Consider the following 16,214-nt stretch of genomic DNA (forward strand, 5'->3'; position numbering starts at 1 on the left):
GTCGTGAAGATGCTGTGTGTTTATTTCAGAAAATGAATGAAATTAGTAATCAGTGGTTAAGATTCATTTATAATGCAGTACAACCCAAAAGTTAGCTTGTGTACAGCGCATTTTATGGAAGGACAGCTTCCTGAACTTGGGAGAGTACAACGCCGGCTATACGCACCTAAATATATCAGAAATATACACTTCAGTATGTTTTTAAACCGTATTTTATGTTGTCTCTTCAGGACATAAAGTTGTTACAGTAAAGAAGACAAATTAAATTGTTATAACTCGGGACGTGCCTGAAGCCAAATGCTATGTTCGGAAAGGAAATGACGCATTATACGGAGCCTCTAAAGGGACTTAGTGATGGGATGGGAGGGAAAAAATATATTTCAATGCTTTTGCGTTCTCTCACAATTATATAGTCGGGTAATTATATTGTACATTATTTGCGCGCATTAGGGAGGTGCTATCAATATGCGGGGTATTGAACTAGCTTTTGAATGTGCGCTCACTTTTTACTTTTACTTTCCAATTCTCGATCACGTGTACTCTGTGTATATGGAGCGGCGGTACTAACCACACATTTTAAAAGATAAGATATTTGTCAATGACGCTCAGGATCTGTTGCACACCAAATCTCCGACATCGTCCTGTCAGCCATCGTTCTTTAATATCTTATATAATATCTTATAAGTGAAATCTGATGTACTGTACAGCAGCAAACCTAACCATGTCCCTTTAGGAGCTCTGTAGAATGTGTGATTTAGGCTTTGGGCACATCCCTAGTTATAACATTGTATAAGAAAGGTACAAAAAGCCAAAAACGTACCACTATGAAACGTTCTGCTCAAGTCGTGCTTGTTAAGTTGGTTTCGGTCTATCGGCTTGATCATCCACATTTTTATAATCTTACACAGACTCAAACTGATTTGGTAAAACCGACAAGATTATTAACTGTGTGTTTACAGTTGTTTTAGAAGCCTTGGAAGTTGAAGCTTATGATTATGGTAAGGGGCGTTACATTTTCTGAGACATGCTTGAGGTTTTTGGCCTCAACGCACAACGCACTGGGTGAGCTGGCCAATCAGAGCACTCTGAGCTTTTCGGAAGGAGGGGCTTTGTAGAAATCGGCGCGTTTCAGACAGACTGGGAATAAAGGAGCTACTATAATGTACAGTATGTGAAGAATAATGTTGAAGCATGTTAACCTATTCTATTACACCCAACAAACAAAATTGCGAATGAGATGAGACTTGCGTAGTGTTCTGACCATATTATTGTAGTCGTCTCCCAAGCTCAACTCACCTCACAGTGATAGCACTCCACGTGGTAGTCCTTGTCCATGGAGACCACTCGAATGGTTTCATCCGATCCCTATGAGAGTAAACAACTAGTGAGATTATGACACATATCTGGAAAAACACAGTTTTTCACAACACGCACGATGAGACGACCATACTGAAATATACTGTTTTATCATCTGTCAACAATTGACTAATAACTAATACAAATTATTTCCCTTGTTCACTGTGTTAATGCCAACCCAGGCTCACTGGAAATACTGCCTGCACTTCTGCAAAACCTGAAATACACTGTGCAGTGTACATTTCGCTGCACTTTTCAGGTGATGTTATAAGCGTTATAATTTTTTTCCTCCATTGCAGATGCAGGTTTATTAAACATCCCAGAGTCATGACAGAAACCTACCTGTGGGTACATTTCTGCAAAATGGTATTGCATTGCTTGTGGAATGTTTCATGGCAGTTTCAAAGTGAAATGTCCAGTGAGTGGCACTAAATGGCGTCTTCAATTTTCTCCAGAACAGTTACATGTGACTGTGGCAATGTATTATAATGTTGGTTGTTGTACGTATCACCACAGTTCGAAAATAATGTACCACCTACACTAAACCCTACCCTAAAACTAACTGATAATAAATGCTTTACTTTAAAATGACCTGAAGCAACCATGCCATTTTAGCTTGCTTCTACAAGTCTTTCAGCTCTTTTTTTTTAATGGTTTCACAGGACTTGTACATGAGCGCTTTTACTGCATCTAGGTGTTCATTTCAGCTGTAAACTACAGTGAAATTTGTGACCTTGGACCACAAAACCAGTCTTAAGTCGCACGGGTATATTTGTAGCAATAGCCAACAATACATTGTATGGGTCAAAATTTTTCTTTTATGTCAAAAATCATTAGGATATTAAGTAAAGATCAAGTTCCATGAAGATATTTTGTAAATTTCCTACCGTAAATATATCAAAAATTATTTTTTGCATTGCTAAGGACTCCCGTTTGCATGTCTCTCTTTAAGAACCAATAAAAAAGAGATCATCACATCACCATTTAAAGCAGATTCTCAAGATTAAAATGAGCCCAAAAGGACATTATCAATTGTGTCTATCACGAGATATTACTCACGGAGTGATGTAACATATTTGGCAAAAAAAAAAAGTCTCTCGTCTTTCCAGGATGCAGTGTGTATCCAGTGTTTTCAGAACCATCCATGCTTGTTTTCCAACGTGGAATAACACAAAATAGGTATCATTTTAGAGCTTAGAAACTCTATTTTTAATGCATCTAACCATTTTTATCAACCCTTAATGAGTGCTGAGTAGTCCCTATAAACCGGAGTGTATCGCCCGCTGGCACCACCTAGCAACGAAAAAAATTAATAATCATATTTTTTAAAACTATTGCCTTGATCAACATAAAATAGGTGTCATTTAAAAGCTTAGAGTCTGAACTTTACAATGCATGTAGCCATTTCGATTAACTCCTATGTAGTGCTGAGTTATTTAACAAATATGTAGAAAAAACAGTGCACAGCCGCTAACTGAATATGTATATATGTAGATTTCAAGTGCCATTTTTTACTCATAAATTCTTGAACATGCACAGATCAAAGAAAATGACACAGCATTATTTTAAGCAGATTTTCACGATAAAATTAGTCCAAAATCAACATAATCCCTTGCGTCGATCATGAGATATTCCTCATGGAAGAACAATTTTAGATCCAATTTTATTATGTGGCGTCAAGGGCTAAGCAAAAAGGCTATCTTGGTTCCAAATGCTGTAACTTTTAATTACTTTATGCCATCACCTCAAAATTTGATCCAGATGCAGCAATTTCTATTCAAAAATTTCAATTCAAAATTTTCAATTTCAATTTGACCCTTATGACTGGTTTTGTGGTCCAGGGTCACATATGTAAGCCTATGTTTTTGCAGTTTTGCAGAAATGTAGGTAGAGAGACATATTTCCAGTGAGGCTGGGTTGGTTAATGCTTGTTGCTATTAAAGGAATAGTTTATCCAAAAATGAATATCCTGTCATTATTTAGCCATGGTCACTATGAACTGTTGTTAAATGGAAAAGAGACGTGTAAAGTCTTTTGTGTCCTATGGAAAAAGATAACAACAGAAGGGTTTAAAACAAAATGAGTAAATGACAAAAAATGTTTTGGATTAAATATTCCTTTTTCTTTTCTGATCTTTTCTAGGTCAAGCAATCAAGCAATCATTACAGCTGCGAAAAGTGTTAATGTTACTCTCGGCTGTGATCAGAGAGAAGAAATTTCTGTAGAGTTTCTCATGCAGGTGCAAGATAAACTGAGCTCTTGCTCTGAAGTGAAGCCACTCTTGATGGTGTTGGAGTGCAGCATGCCTCAGGGGTCATCTCTAATTATAGATGGGTGGGTTTAACAAATGACACATGCCCTAAATTAGTAGTAATCACTTCTTCATCAATGCTAACAGAATTAACTTCAGTAAAAGGCCTAAAGAAGGGTTTAAATGTTCTGGAATGACTTAGATGTTCAGGATAGTGTAAGTAACTGTAAAAGTAAAGGTCTACTCAGTAGCAGAAAGTTCCCATGCACTGTTTGGTTAATTGTCCCATAACGAGGAATGACACATCATGAGTCTAAACTGGCATTGGGAGTGCCTTGCTTTGACATATGGCTCTAATACAGGGGAAGATGTTTCTATGACACAGTCTGAGAATATGGCTCATCTAAATGCCCACAATGGTGATTTCATCCAAATGAGATTTACGTGCCTTACCTCAGAGGGCAGGATCGGCTGATTACATGCTGCACATTTAGGTGCTAGAACTCTGAAAACAGAAAGAGAGAGAAAACTAATCACACAGATCATACATTAAATGGCTTCTTCATGAAAGTCTTCCATGAAAGTAAACATAAAAGGTATCCGCATGACTCTTTACCCAGAATACAGTAACATATTTAGTGGCCCAAGAATTGGGTACTTCAGCCTCACTTAAAAACGTCAAATTGTCACTACATTTGCCAAAATATCAAAGCTAGTACCTTCTGCAGTCAAATTATGCTAGAACCTTTCTCAGATCTAACTAACCACTTTTGCAATGACTTTTAACCAAAAAGTGAGCTGGTTATGGGTTTCTTAACAGCCAATAGTGAATCTTGAGAGAGGGCTGGCTAATATATATAATAATCAATATATAATACAGATTAAGTGTTGCTGTTCTCAACGCTGCTATTCAGACCAACAACACAATTGCAAGTGTAATATTATGTTTATACAACAGTTCAATAAACAAAGTTAATATTGAGTAACTTATATTTTAGTCTATTTTTGCTTCATCATCTGAAATAATTCCAAATAAAGTCACAACTAAATTAACTGTCCTGCATTTCAGACGAATACAGTTTTAAATGAATTAACATTTTTAAAGGAATTGGTTAAGTGAATAATACAATTACTCTCTCATAAACCATCTATTGTTTTGTTATTTTAAACACAAACTTATTTTTGTGAAATGTTTTGCTTGCAAAGTGCTATACTTATCTAACGCAATAGGGGCTATTGCACCAGGGCAGTTCCCGAAAACTAAATGTTCCCCGAGGGACATTTTCCTGATTGCATTCGCATCACCAGTAGGAACTCTGAAGTGATGTAAGCCGTGCTTGTTGTTGTGACTTTTATTTTGACAGTGCAGTGCACATTTATTTTGACAGCGCTGAGAACACCAAAGCCTGAGCACACAGCGCTCACATTCTCCATTAGTTTTTGATCTGTTTAACAGTCCTGTCTAATACGTTATTAGATAGAACTGTTATACAAAGACAGTAAAAAGTATTAGTGTTTGCAGTGTGGTTGATGCCCAACGTCAGAAATACATAATCATGTTACGTTGGATTTTCTCCTTAGCTTAAAGATTGAGAGGTCCATCTATCACTGTTTTCCATGTTTGTAGAGTTAGTTTGTGAAGTAAATATATAGGCTATAAACTGTGTGTGTACACAGCCTTTTTAAAAAATGGCGGGTACTGGTGTTTTGGCCAATCAGAGTACACCTACGTCACTGGTAGTTCCTATCGAGCTGGTTTAGACCCTACTCTGAAGTAGGAGCTAATTTAGTTCGACCAAAAGGAGTTCCTAGAACTAAAATGGTTCCCAGTTCCTGCGGTGCGAACACACCAAAAAGTGGGTTCTTCCACCAATAGTTCTAGGAACTATGAAAAGGTTCCTTCGGTGCGAAAGACAATCAGTGGCCCAAATACTTTTTTGGGCCACTGTATGACTTGGAAGTGAAAGGTGGATGGACTAGAGGGGAAGAGAGGCTCCAGATATGCTGGCTCTTCCATCAGCTTGTGCATAGCTCAATCCCAGAAGGACTGAGTGGAAAGGCTCTGTTTGATTTCATCTCCATATGGTCACCACCTGACTGACTGTCTGGGGTTTTGGAACAACAGTAATCATTGCTCAGTTCACTGCTCACGGCAAAGGATGCATGAGAAGAATTTGCAGTGCAGCAAAGTAGAAACACACACACACACCCTCAACACCAATAAAACTCACAATAAAATGTCATTACATCAAGCTACTGCTAGGAAAATGCCTGTGAAAGAAATTATAGAGAATACTCCACAACACATAGCACACATATACCATCAACTGAAGGAAATATATAGCTCACTTTATGCATCTGGAGTTAATCTTTGCTTTCCCAGGCAAATCTTAGTCACCAGGAAATACAAATGGACCATTCTTATTCCTAATGGAATACTGCAGTATTTATTATACATGATGTATCTGTGCACTTCATTGTTTTTGATTATTGAAGATTATGACTTGAACAAAGAACCAATCAATTCAAACGAACCAATCGAGAAGCCGTTTCACTCAGATATACAGTACGTCACAATAGGGAAGAAAAGTCAATCGCAATTTCCAGTTCACTCCAAGTAATGATTTTTATTGGGAGCAGCCACCAAAAGTGTGCTATAATAATATCTGGACAAGGCTTATACAGTCATCTTTTTGCAGCTTTGGTCAATGTAAGTTTCTCTATTCAAAAGCAATGCTAAAATAAGGCAATGCCATCAATAAACAGACTTCACTAAATAGACCGCTGCTAGTTGTCACACTTTATACTTGAATCAATATTTCTTGAATCAAGCTCTGAATAGGCACAGATCTTAAAGTCTTGACTACAAAAAAGCCCTTGATATAAAGTAATAGTGATATTAGTGATAGTGATATATTTATATTAGGTGTCTTTAACTATGTACTTGTATTAAAAAAATAAGTTCAATGTACTTTCTGTGTTCATATTGTATTACAAAATACTTTGATAGTCTGGGTGGGTTTAAGGTTGGGTAATTTTACAGCGGTAATTACATGTAGGTATTTTTAAAAATGTAAGTACAATGTAAAAACATGTACACAATATGTGCATTGTATCAAATGACTAAGTTAAATGTTAGTACATAGTAGTTAAATACAAAGCAAACTGACAAAGTTTTTTTCCTTCGGCTGGTAAGCACTTTTTGTACTACCATTAGTCTGTGGCAGTTATGTAATATGTAGGTGTGCACTGAGGCTCTGCCTTCTTTCACACTGAAATCTTTTCCAGTTCATTTCTCCTCTTGAGTCTGTGGAGATCAGACATCCGCGAGTGAAAACATGCATGGCCGGTGTAGTCTTAAGGCCCGTTCACACCAAGGATCATAACTATAAAGATAAAGGTAACGATATTGATTTAATTTAAAAAATAAAAAATAAAAATTCTAAATGTAAAGAGAATAGCAGAGTCCACAACATAACTATAATGATAAAAATATCATTGGAATCACTTTCACAATGTTTTTTTTTCCAGCTGATGAACATTAAAAACATTGACAGTAAATCAGAATCCACCCTGCTTTAAAGCGGCAGACGAAAAAACTGCAGTGCGCTTAGAATAAACAGACCATTATCATCTGATGGTGTGGACGCTAATATAGTTATAGTTATAGTTATCCTTCTTGGTGTGAATGGGCCTTTGTGAGCTTAAAAAGAACTCAGTGTGATGAAAGGGCACACTTAAATATATGAATAAAAATTCGACCACCTCACCTGTGGTAGTCCTTCACACAGTAGATCTTATTCTCTGTGTCCACAGTGAAAGGCACTCCGTCCAAACTCTCATTACAGATGGCACAGCGGAAGCAGCCTGGGTGGTAAGACTTTCCCAGCGCCTGCAGGATCTGTGGAGGAACACCGTGTTCACAACAGCTACACATTTTGTGTGTGATATGCCTCCTCTCATGTCAATATGACTGTAAAATGTAAGTTACATCTGACCCACTTTATATTAAGTGCCTATAACTACTATGTACTAACGTTTAAGTGAATCATTTGAATCATATACAACATGAACACAATAAACAATGAATTCTTTTGACTACATAGTTGATAAGGACAGCTAATATAAAATGGGACCATCTATCCACATCAATGTAAGGAACGCTGTATAATAATGAGCTGTACAAATTAAACTCAACCAATTCCTTCAAGCTCCAGTTGATTCTCAGTAGTGTGATATTGTGACTAATACAGGGTGTGGCGGTAGATCAGACTCACCATGTCCATGATTAAATGACCACACACGTTGCATTTGTCGGCAGACTGCTGGAACCCAGAGTACTGTTAGAGACAAGAGTGAGGATAGAAGTGAGCTTTTCAACGGACTCTCATTCCTTTCCGTCACTTAATTTTCTCTAACCCACACAACATTAACAGCTTAGACATAATCAGTCCTCTAATTTAAGAAACTTCAATAGCACAAACTGTATTTTTAGTGTCTGGAATGGCGTTTCACCTCTTTTGAATGGACCGAAAGAGAAACATCTCTTACTCACCCTGATGAAATATGCTTTTGTAAGCACTCATAAGAGCTTGATGTTTTTATAAAAGCCACAAAAGAAAAATGTAGCAGTACATTTTATTTTCAACCAGCTACACTATACTTACAAGAATCTAACATACTTAACCACCTCACTACACTCAGTGGTCTTGGGTGTTAACAAAAAATTTCTAAATACAAAGACGGTGCACTCATATTACTTATGAATGGGAGAAACAAGGTTGCCAGTTCTTTGCAACAAAAGTGCCCAAAATTAGCCCAATGCGATCTTCTCCATTGGGCGGCTGAATTTTCCACTGAATTTGTACGTCTGGGGGGTGTTCTGGAGGTGTTGGAGCGCTGAAATCATACATATGGGGGTGGAATCAACCCATGGAAATTTCTTTACCCACGACAAAAACTTAAAAGTAGCCCAATTTCTGTGGAAAACCGCAGACTTGGCAACACTGGGGAGAAAGTGCTATGCGCAATATGGCGGAATAAGTCCCGCCTTCTAAATAAAAGAGCCAATCACTGAGTGTTATAGTCATCACATCACTGCAGCTGCTGTTAGAAGCTCCGCTGATATAGAAACAGTGTTTTGAGACGCAAGCTTAGGACTGCACATGCTTTTTAATGCTATTTGAGCAAAAGAAACAACATTTTACGGGATAGTTCATATCAGATTTGGTTGGCGATTTGAAATGTGAGTTCAGCAAGCAGTTTTTGAGATTTCAGGATTCCCCCATTCAAGTAGATAGGACTTGGTCTTGGATGCTGAAATAGCTGCCCGGAGGTGTTGCAAATATGGCCGCCGAGTAAATGGACTTTCCTTGAAAGAGACTTTGATGGTACATAACACAAACCATATTTCAATTGAATCTAAAAGTCTGATTTTTTTCATTGAAATCTAAAAGAAAAATAATTTTTTAGGATTCTGAGAAAATTCAAATAAAAAGAAAAGCTATGACATTTATTGAAGAAGGAATATTTGGAGAGTTTGGTTCCAAAAAGCTATAACTCCATTTTGATTAATTTGAGTAATGTGTTTTCTTTACCAAGAAAGCGGCACGATGAAAAACGCTATTTTCTGTTTCAAACTCACATAGCATCTTTTGGTTATAAAAACATTAAAAATTCAAATCTAGATTTTGATTTTCAAAGGTTTATTATAAAAACGGATTATTTTTCCCCAAAATGCAATAAATCCATGACACGTTTTTTTCAAAATGCAATTAATCCATCAATATAAAAGATATTTTTCATATTGAAAATACACAAAAAAGTAAGTTGATTCACATATATGACAGCCTCTGAACTTTGTCAATACTAATCTTATATACAGGTATTTGACTAAAAATACATTCAGCCGTCGCTCCCAAAATGAATTCAACGAGTCATCTTGTTAACGTTATACATTAACTATGTCTCCGTTTGTCATTACCGATTAAAGAGGATCTGGCGCCACCACACGGTAAAAATAAACACATTTGCTGAGTACATTGGAATTGATTGCAACTACCCAGGGATGTCACTATACTGGTGTGACAAAGTAAAATATAGCTGATAAATCCTTGTCTGACAGTGCAGATTTTGACAATCATCGTCAAAATTATTCATTTTTCTGTTTTTGTTGATCACAAAGTACAAAGCAGACAAGGAAAACTAGGATGCCGGGTGTATTCAGAGCGCCGCCATTACTGTTTAGAGTGCGTGGATTGGTGTGCTGTGATTGGTTGAGCGGATATATCGCATTCAGAGAAGGGAGACTGGCGTTTGTCGCGTTTTGGAAAGAAAGGGAGAAAACATGACAGAATAACATGACGAATGTCGCATTTTGCGCAAAATTAATAAATGACTTTTCAATACCGACCAGATACAATACTGATTTTGGTGGAAACTCAATTTTTTTAAAAAATGCCATTTATCGCGTTTGGGAACCAAACTCTTCATTTCCAGATTACTAAACAAATCTGTGACATTGATTTTCTTGCTTTCATTGAAGCTCAAGATTCACATCAAATACTGGGACATTCTCCAAGTCATGTAAATTTCACTCAAATTGCCTAATTTATAATCTTTATTTTGTATTAAATATATATATATATATATATATATATATATATATAGTAATCTCACATTCTTGGATCCCACTGGTGTATTTTTAAAGGTGAACTCTAGGCCTGTCATGATAACTACTTTTTGTTGGGTGATATATTGTCCCAGAAATAATTGCGCTAAACGATATTATTGTCATTTTTAAGACCATTTTATGCCACTAAATATATAATCATAATGTAACCGCACAATAATTCAAGTAGGCCTACACACTTTCAAATGACAATGAACTTTTAATTCTTAAGAATATTTAGACACTGGAATTGAAGTGTCAAAAAATTAAATATCCTAAAAAAAAAATTAAAAAAACCTAATAAATAATAAATAAAACTTTGCTAACTAAAAGTGCAAAATAACAAGTAGAAAAAAACAAACACACTTGCAAATGCACAAAAGGCACTTATATGGAGATTTTCCATGTACAGATTTTTCCGACCTTCTTTTCTCAGTAAAGTAAGGGTGCACGCTTGCTGAAAAACACAAACCCTACTTAGCAGTCAGATGTCCATATGAACAAAGGCACAGTGCCTCAACATGCCATATCTGCTGCTAAATCTATTTTTTTAAATAATTTTTACGTTTATAATGCTGCATCATACACAAGATGTCGCAAAAGATGCGAGCACAACGGTCAAACATCATCTAGCGCACATTTACATTGAAAAACAATGGAAAAACTGTCGATGTCCGCTCTGCATATGAAGGAGCTGCCTGAGTCCCGCTTTTGCCTCTGACACAGAGAGCAGATAAGATGACAGAGGCAGCGCGATCGGCAAAATGTTGGCGACATTCATTTTTATGTAAACATAATGGGCAATATATCACGTCACCAAAAACGATCAAGGTCATGCCCATATATCATGCTATAAGTCAATATTTTGATTATCACGACAGGCCTCATGTTTTGAAACCTGACCCCTCACAATGTTTTAAAGACATACTTTAGATAAGAGGACACATTCTTCTGACATAATTATCTATGACCCGTGTCTCCAGATGCGCAGACATGAACACTCCATAAAAGGAAGAGGGGAAGACAGCATACCAGGAAGTCCTCTTCACAAAAGACTTTCCCACAGACGTAGTAAAAGGCTTTTCCCCGGAGCTTTCGACCTGCACAAGACACACACACACAAAAACATTTTACCACCAATTCAGCAACATTACAGCACATCGATAAATTATAAAAATCCAAAAGAAAAATTATTTTAGTACCATTATTTGAGTACCATTCATTTTAGTTAAAGTTTTAGTAATTTAGTTGTGAAATAACTTTAATAAAATAACTTTAAGCTTTTTGATATTTTATTTCAGTTAAAGCTTATTTTGTTTCAAGTAACGACCATGTTTTTTATGGTTTTAGATTTAGTTAATTATACCCCGGGGTAATGAGGTGTTGATAGGATTTTCTTTAAACTGTTTATTACCTTTTCCCAATAAAAGGACACATGATTGCGCATGTAAACACACTCGCTGTCACAATCTTAATTGTCCTCTGTTCTCACTTCAATCTTCAGCATAAACCTTGTTAAATAAATACATTTATAACTGAATATAACTGAATCTGATACATGTTTTACAAGGTTAAAATTAAACCAGGGGCTAAACTCTAAGCACATGAGGGGAAGGTTTTAATGAATCCAAGGAACACACACAGTAAACACATTAAGAAAGTGTCAGCACTCTGCGAAACATGTGCTGCTCAGAGACTCGCTGCTGTTTTCCAGCTCATGGTGAGGACTTCCTGTCCCAATCTGGACTGTTTTTGGCTTTTTACCTAAACAGACAGACAGACAAACCCTTCCCATTCAGACAGACCCCGTCCCACAGGAAAGGGGAACATTCCGCACATTTTCTGCAGAGGGGGGTTCAGGCCGATGTAGTTAACCCTTATAAGCCGAAGCTCAATGAAGGCTTTCATGTTACTGCCATGCCGGCACAGTGGAACACAGTCAACCTGAACAAACGCTCGCTGAGATCACAGGGCCAATGAGTCTGCTGGCATTATGAATGTTTACTTTAATGCTGAAACGATCACCGCTCATGTTTTTCTACAGTCACACCGACACATGCCTCCGTCTCAGATGCACGAGTCACGTAGCCACGCTTGGCTGAAACGGCTTTGTGTGCTGAGACGTACACTACGGTTCAAAAGTTTGGGTCAGTAAGACTTTTAAAATGTTTTTGAATGTCTCTTCTGCTCACCAAGGCTGCATTTATTTGATCAAAAATACAGTAAAACAGTGAAATATTATTACAATATAAAATAGCTGTTTTCTATGTGAATATATTGTAAAGTGTAATTTATTCCTGTGATCAAAGCTGAATTTTCAGCATCATTACTCCAGTCTTCAGTGTCACATGATCCTTCAGAAATCATTCTAATATGATGATTTGATGCTCAAGAAACAACAGGGTTCACACTCTTTTTCAGAGATCATTTTCTTGGACTTTTCCAGGACACTTTAAATTTCATTATGACAGAAATAAAAGAATCTGTGATCCTTCACGGCCTAAAGTAATATATCCCTCTTTCCAGAGGTCTTAAAAAAACCTGTGGTTTGTTTTAATTTTGTTTTTATTTACTATATTATTGACAGAATTCAGTCGTTGTACGTCATGGTCTTTTCCTTTTTGTAAAGCACACTTTCTATATTCATCTTTAATTAGGTTATAATGTATTCATATATTCATGAACTATTTAATACAATTATATAAACAATCATTAGTCATAATCTAGTGCAGTGGTTGGCACTAGGCGGCCCGCCAGAAATAATATCTGGCCCGCGCCCGCAGCCAGATTATTTTGATAGCGGGTGGTTCTGAAACAGATCTTCGTTTCGTGGTGCCGTCTAATATTACCAACGTGTCTACACTAGACGCGCCGCACCGCAACAGCTAAAAGCTGTCTACACTGAACGCGACAAACCGACCGTTGCAAAGCACTTGAACTACGTCAGAAACAGAACGGGGAATCTGTTTACTGTCGGGAATGTGTTGCGCCGCGCCGCATCCAGTGTAGACAATATCATTATAATGGGTTCTGTTATCTTTTGTAGCGTCCTGTCGAACCGCTCGCGGCCGGTGTCGGTATTATATTCTTTGAAAACAGCGATAAGACACACCGGCTTTGCATTTACAAAACTAGGTGGGACTAGGATGAACGCACAGTTGTCTTGTGACTGTTTGATAGTGACATTTTCTCTCACCAGCTAGTTTAAATGTTAACATCTCACTCTGCACATGACGTAACAGCGTAATTAAAAAAAATGAACTTTAGTGCGTGAGGATGCCAAGGAATAAAAGTAGGCTACGTCAAATAATTATTACAATAAGTTAGGATCCATTGTGTAACAAGCAAATTAAAACAGAGGAAATAAAACATAGTTCAGTAAGAGCATGACTCAAACATGCCATTAATGGGCTTATTTAAGTTATTTTTATCCATTCCTCATCTCCCACATATGTGTGTTTTAGCAAGGCGGTCTGTGTTGCAAGTTGGTGAATGAAGATACTTGCCAGGTCACTACTCTGCTTTATTAATTTATCCAGTGTAAAACCCGGACACTGTCACACAAATGTGGCTTTTTGTTAATGACTGTCCTACTACAGGATTTAACACAGAGTAACAGCTCAATACCAGTTACAAAAGACACTGTTACAGTCTGTCACAGGCAATTCTAGTTGCATTTTTCAATTAATATCTTAAATTTCCTTTGACTATGTTCTGGCCATCTAGTGGCGAAATTTGGCGATGCCAAACTTAATTGCCGACCCCTGATCTAGTGTATTAATATAATATCAACAAACAAGATATCACAATAATGCTATGAGTTTAATGTTTTAAAAAAATTAATTTTGGAAAGTAAAAAATTGAAAGATTCTTTTAAAATTAAACTAAGATTGCCAGTAGGTGGCAGCAAATAACTTAATAATTGAGTCATCTGAGTCAAATCTTTCAAACAATAGGTTGTTTGCACATGACGTCATTACAGCAGCGCGAATGAGTCTGGAGGGCAGCGAGTGATTTTTTCTATATAGGAATCCTATCAAAAACTCAAAATTTGTATGTTTTCCGTCGTTTATGGTTGCTCAAATCGTTAAAATCGAGAACCCAGAAGGTGTTTATATCATTTACATATCATTTTTTAACTTTAAATGTTGTCACCTTTTATAGCGTTTTGTGTCTGCTGATACTGAAATGAATATGGATACCTGCTTAACTTTTGTTTTTGACTTGGTTAAATATTCACATGCTTCATGCTATCGTTTGCAGGAAAGAGAAGATATTTTATCCTATTGAATGATAATTTGGTGTTTTCACTTCAGTTTTGTAGAATTCCGTTCACAATGTTGATCTGGTTACCGTGAGAACAGCGTCACGCGCTGCTGCTTCAGCCATCATATGGTAGAAAATGTCCAAATAGAAAAATGTGTTAAACAAGCTGACAGAAGTCAATCCATTTCTTTGTTGGAAGCGGGTAAATGTAACTTTATTTTTAATGTTTTCTTTGTAAATATACACCTTCCCATATGGCCACAAAGGAGAATCGGAGGGTCACATTCAGGGGACAGACACCGACACGCTGTATTTTTGTATTTATTTCAACAAATGACAACCAAAATCAAACCCACAGAAGAACAGTTTTGAAGTGGCTGTGTGTAAATTTATTCACAAGCGAGTGAGTCATACTCGCAAATGTAATGTTAATTATTACACAAAAACCAAATACAAAACTCAGCTAAGTATGTGATTATTTTGAGTGAAAGACAGTGGGTTTATTCAGTGACATTACTACATTTGCTAAACGTCGTCTTCCCTCGCCTCCTCAACCAAGGTGAAAATTGTATTACACCGTCCAGTCTTTTTCCCCGAACGATGATGTGAGCTCCTGTTGCAATTCTCAATTCAGCATAAATGATCTACAATGGCGACATTTTTCACAATCAGAAAATTAAAATACTGCCCTTAACATCACTAGCAGAAAGGCAGCGTGATATAAACAAACCAAACTAGAACTGAATGTGTTATTCTATAGTCTTTGACTGAACACAGCGTGACGGCAGCTTCACATTCTCTATCTACGGTCTCGATGGCAGAAAAGTCTTTCAATTCAGTAGAAAAGTCGCTCCTCTTCATAACAAAAGGATCACGTCCAACATATGTTGTGATTTTCTGTTTACACCTTTCTAAACCAGCACAGTACGGACTTTTCCCCATCTCTTCCATTCTAATTTTCACTGCTTGCCCCCCACCCCCAACAGAACCACCTGATTGCAAACAACCAATTAGTTCAAAATGCTTATTCATTTACGAACAAAGCAAATAACAGTCTTTATGGAAGAGTCACTGAATGACTTTAGGCTTGTTCGTGATGCATTGGCGCTGCGCAGACCAATCGGTGTATGACATCAAAGTACCGCGAAGGCGATTCAAAAGCATAAGGAGTCGTACGCTCTCCAAAACGCTCTCGCGGTACTTTGATGTCATACACCGATCATTCTGTGTGACACTGGCTAAAAGTTTTGTTCCTGAGATTTACTACAATGACAATGGCGGGAGAATATAAAACTCCGATAGCATGCTTGGATATTATAACAACAACTGATGCATTTTGAAAAATTATACTTTGGACGTGTGCTCATTTGTTTGTGAGATATATACGATCATGCAGTTTTACAACATAAACGCTGTTCAGGTTGCATCATTTCTTGAAGAACGATGATGGAGAGCAGATCATTCAAAAGAAATGTGATGCAAACAATGGATAATATATCAATATTTCATGGATTTAACGGTTTTGTGGACAAAAAGTACTGTTTTTTGTTTTTCAATGGACACTCATGGACATTTTACCCAAGTGCCACGGTTTGGATTCATCTCACGATCGCCATTTCATTACAAAGGTATGAAGTCCCGTTTTGATTTTTCATGTTGTTATTTGCACAC

The 16,214-nt window shown here is 37.0% G+C and overlaps 1 protein-coding gene across 1 annotated transcript in view; it reads right to left on the bottom strand.

The window, feature by feature from the left end:
• Nucleotides 1-16,214, bottom strand: part of limd1a (LIM domains containing 1a) — a 45,880-nt gene that overhangs the window by 1,662 nt on the left and 28,004 nt on the right. The window contains exons 3-7 of the mRNA XM_051865550.1: nt 11,310-11,377; nt 7,885-7,947; nt 7,378-7,508; nt 4,061-4,112; nt 1,297-1,365 (exon numbers count right to left, since the gene is read on the bottom strand). Of these exons, the coding sequence (XP_051721510.1) occupies nt 1,297-1,365; nt 4,061-4,112; nt 7,378-7,508; nt 7,885-7,947; nt 11,310-11,377 (383 nt within the window). The remainder of the gene's footprint in view (nt 1-1,296; nt 1,366-4,060; nt 4,113-7,377; nt 7,509-7,884; nt 7,948-11,309; nt 11,378-16,214) is intronic.

This window comes from Ctenopharyngodon idella, chromosome 16 (genome assembly GCF_019924925.1).
Source record: "Ctenopharyngodon idella isolate HZGC_01 chromosome 16, HZGC01, whole genome shotgun sequence".
Lineage (NCBI taxonomy): Eukaryota > Metazoa > Chordata > Actinopteri > Cypriniformes > Xenocyprididae > Ctenopharyngodon > Ctenopharyngodon idella.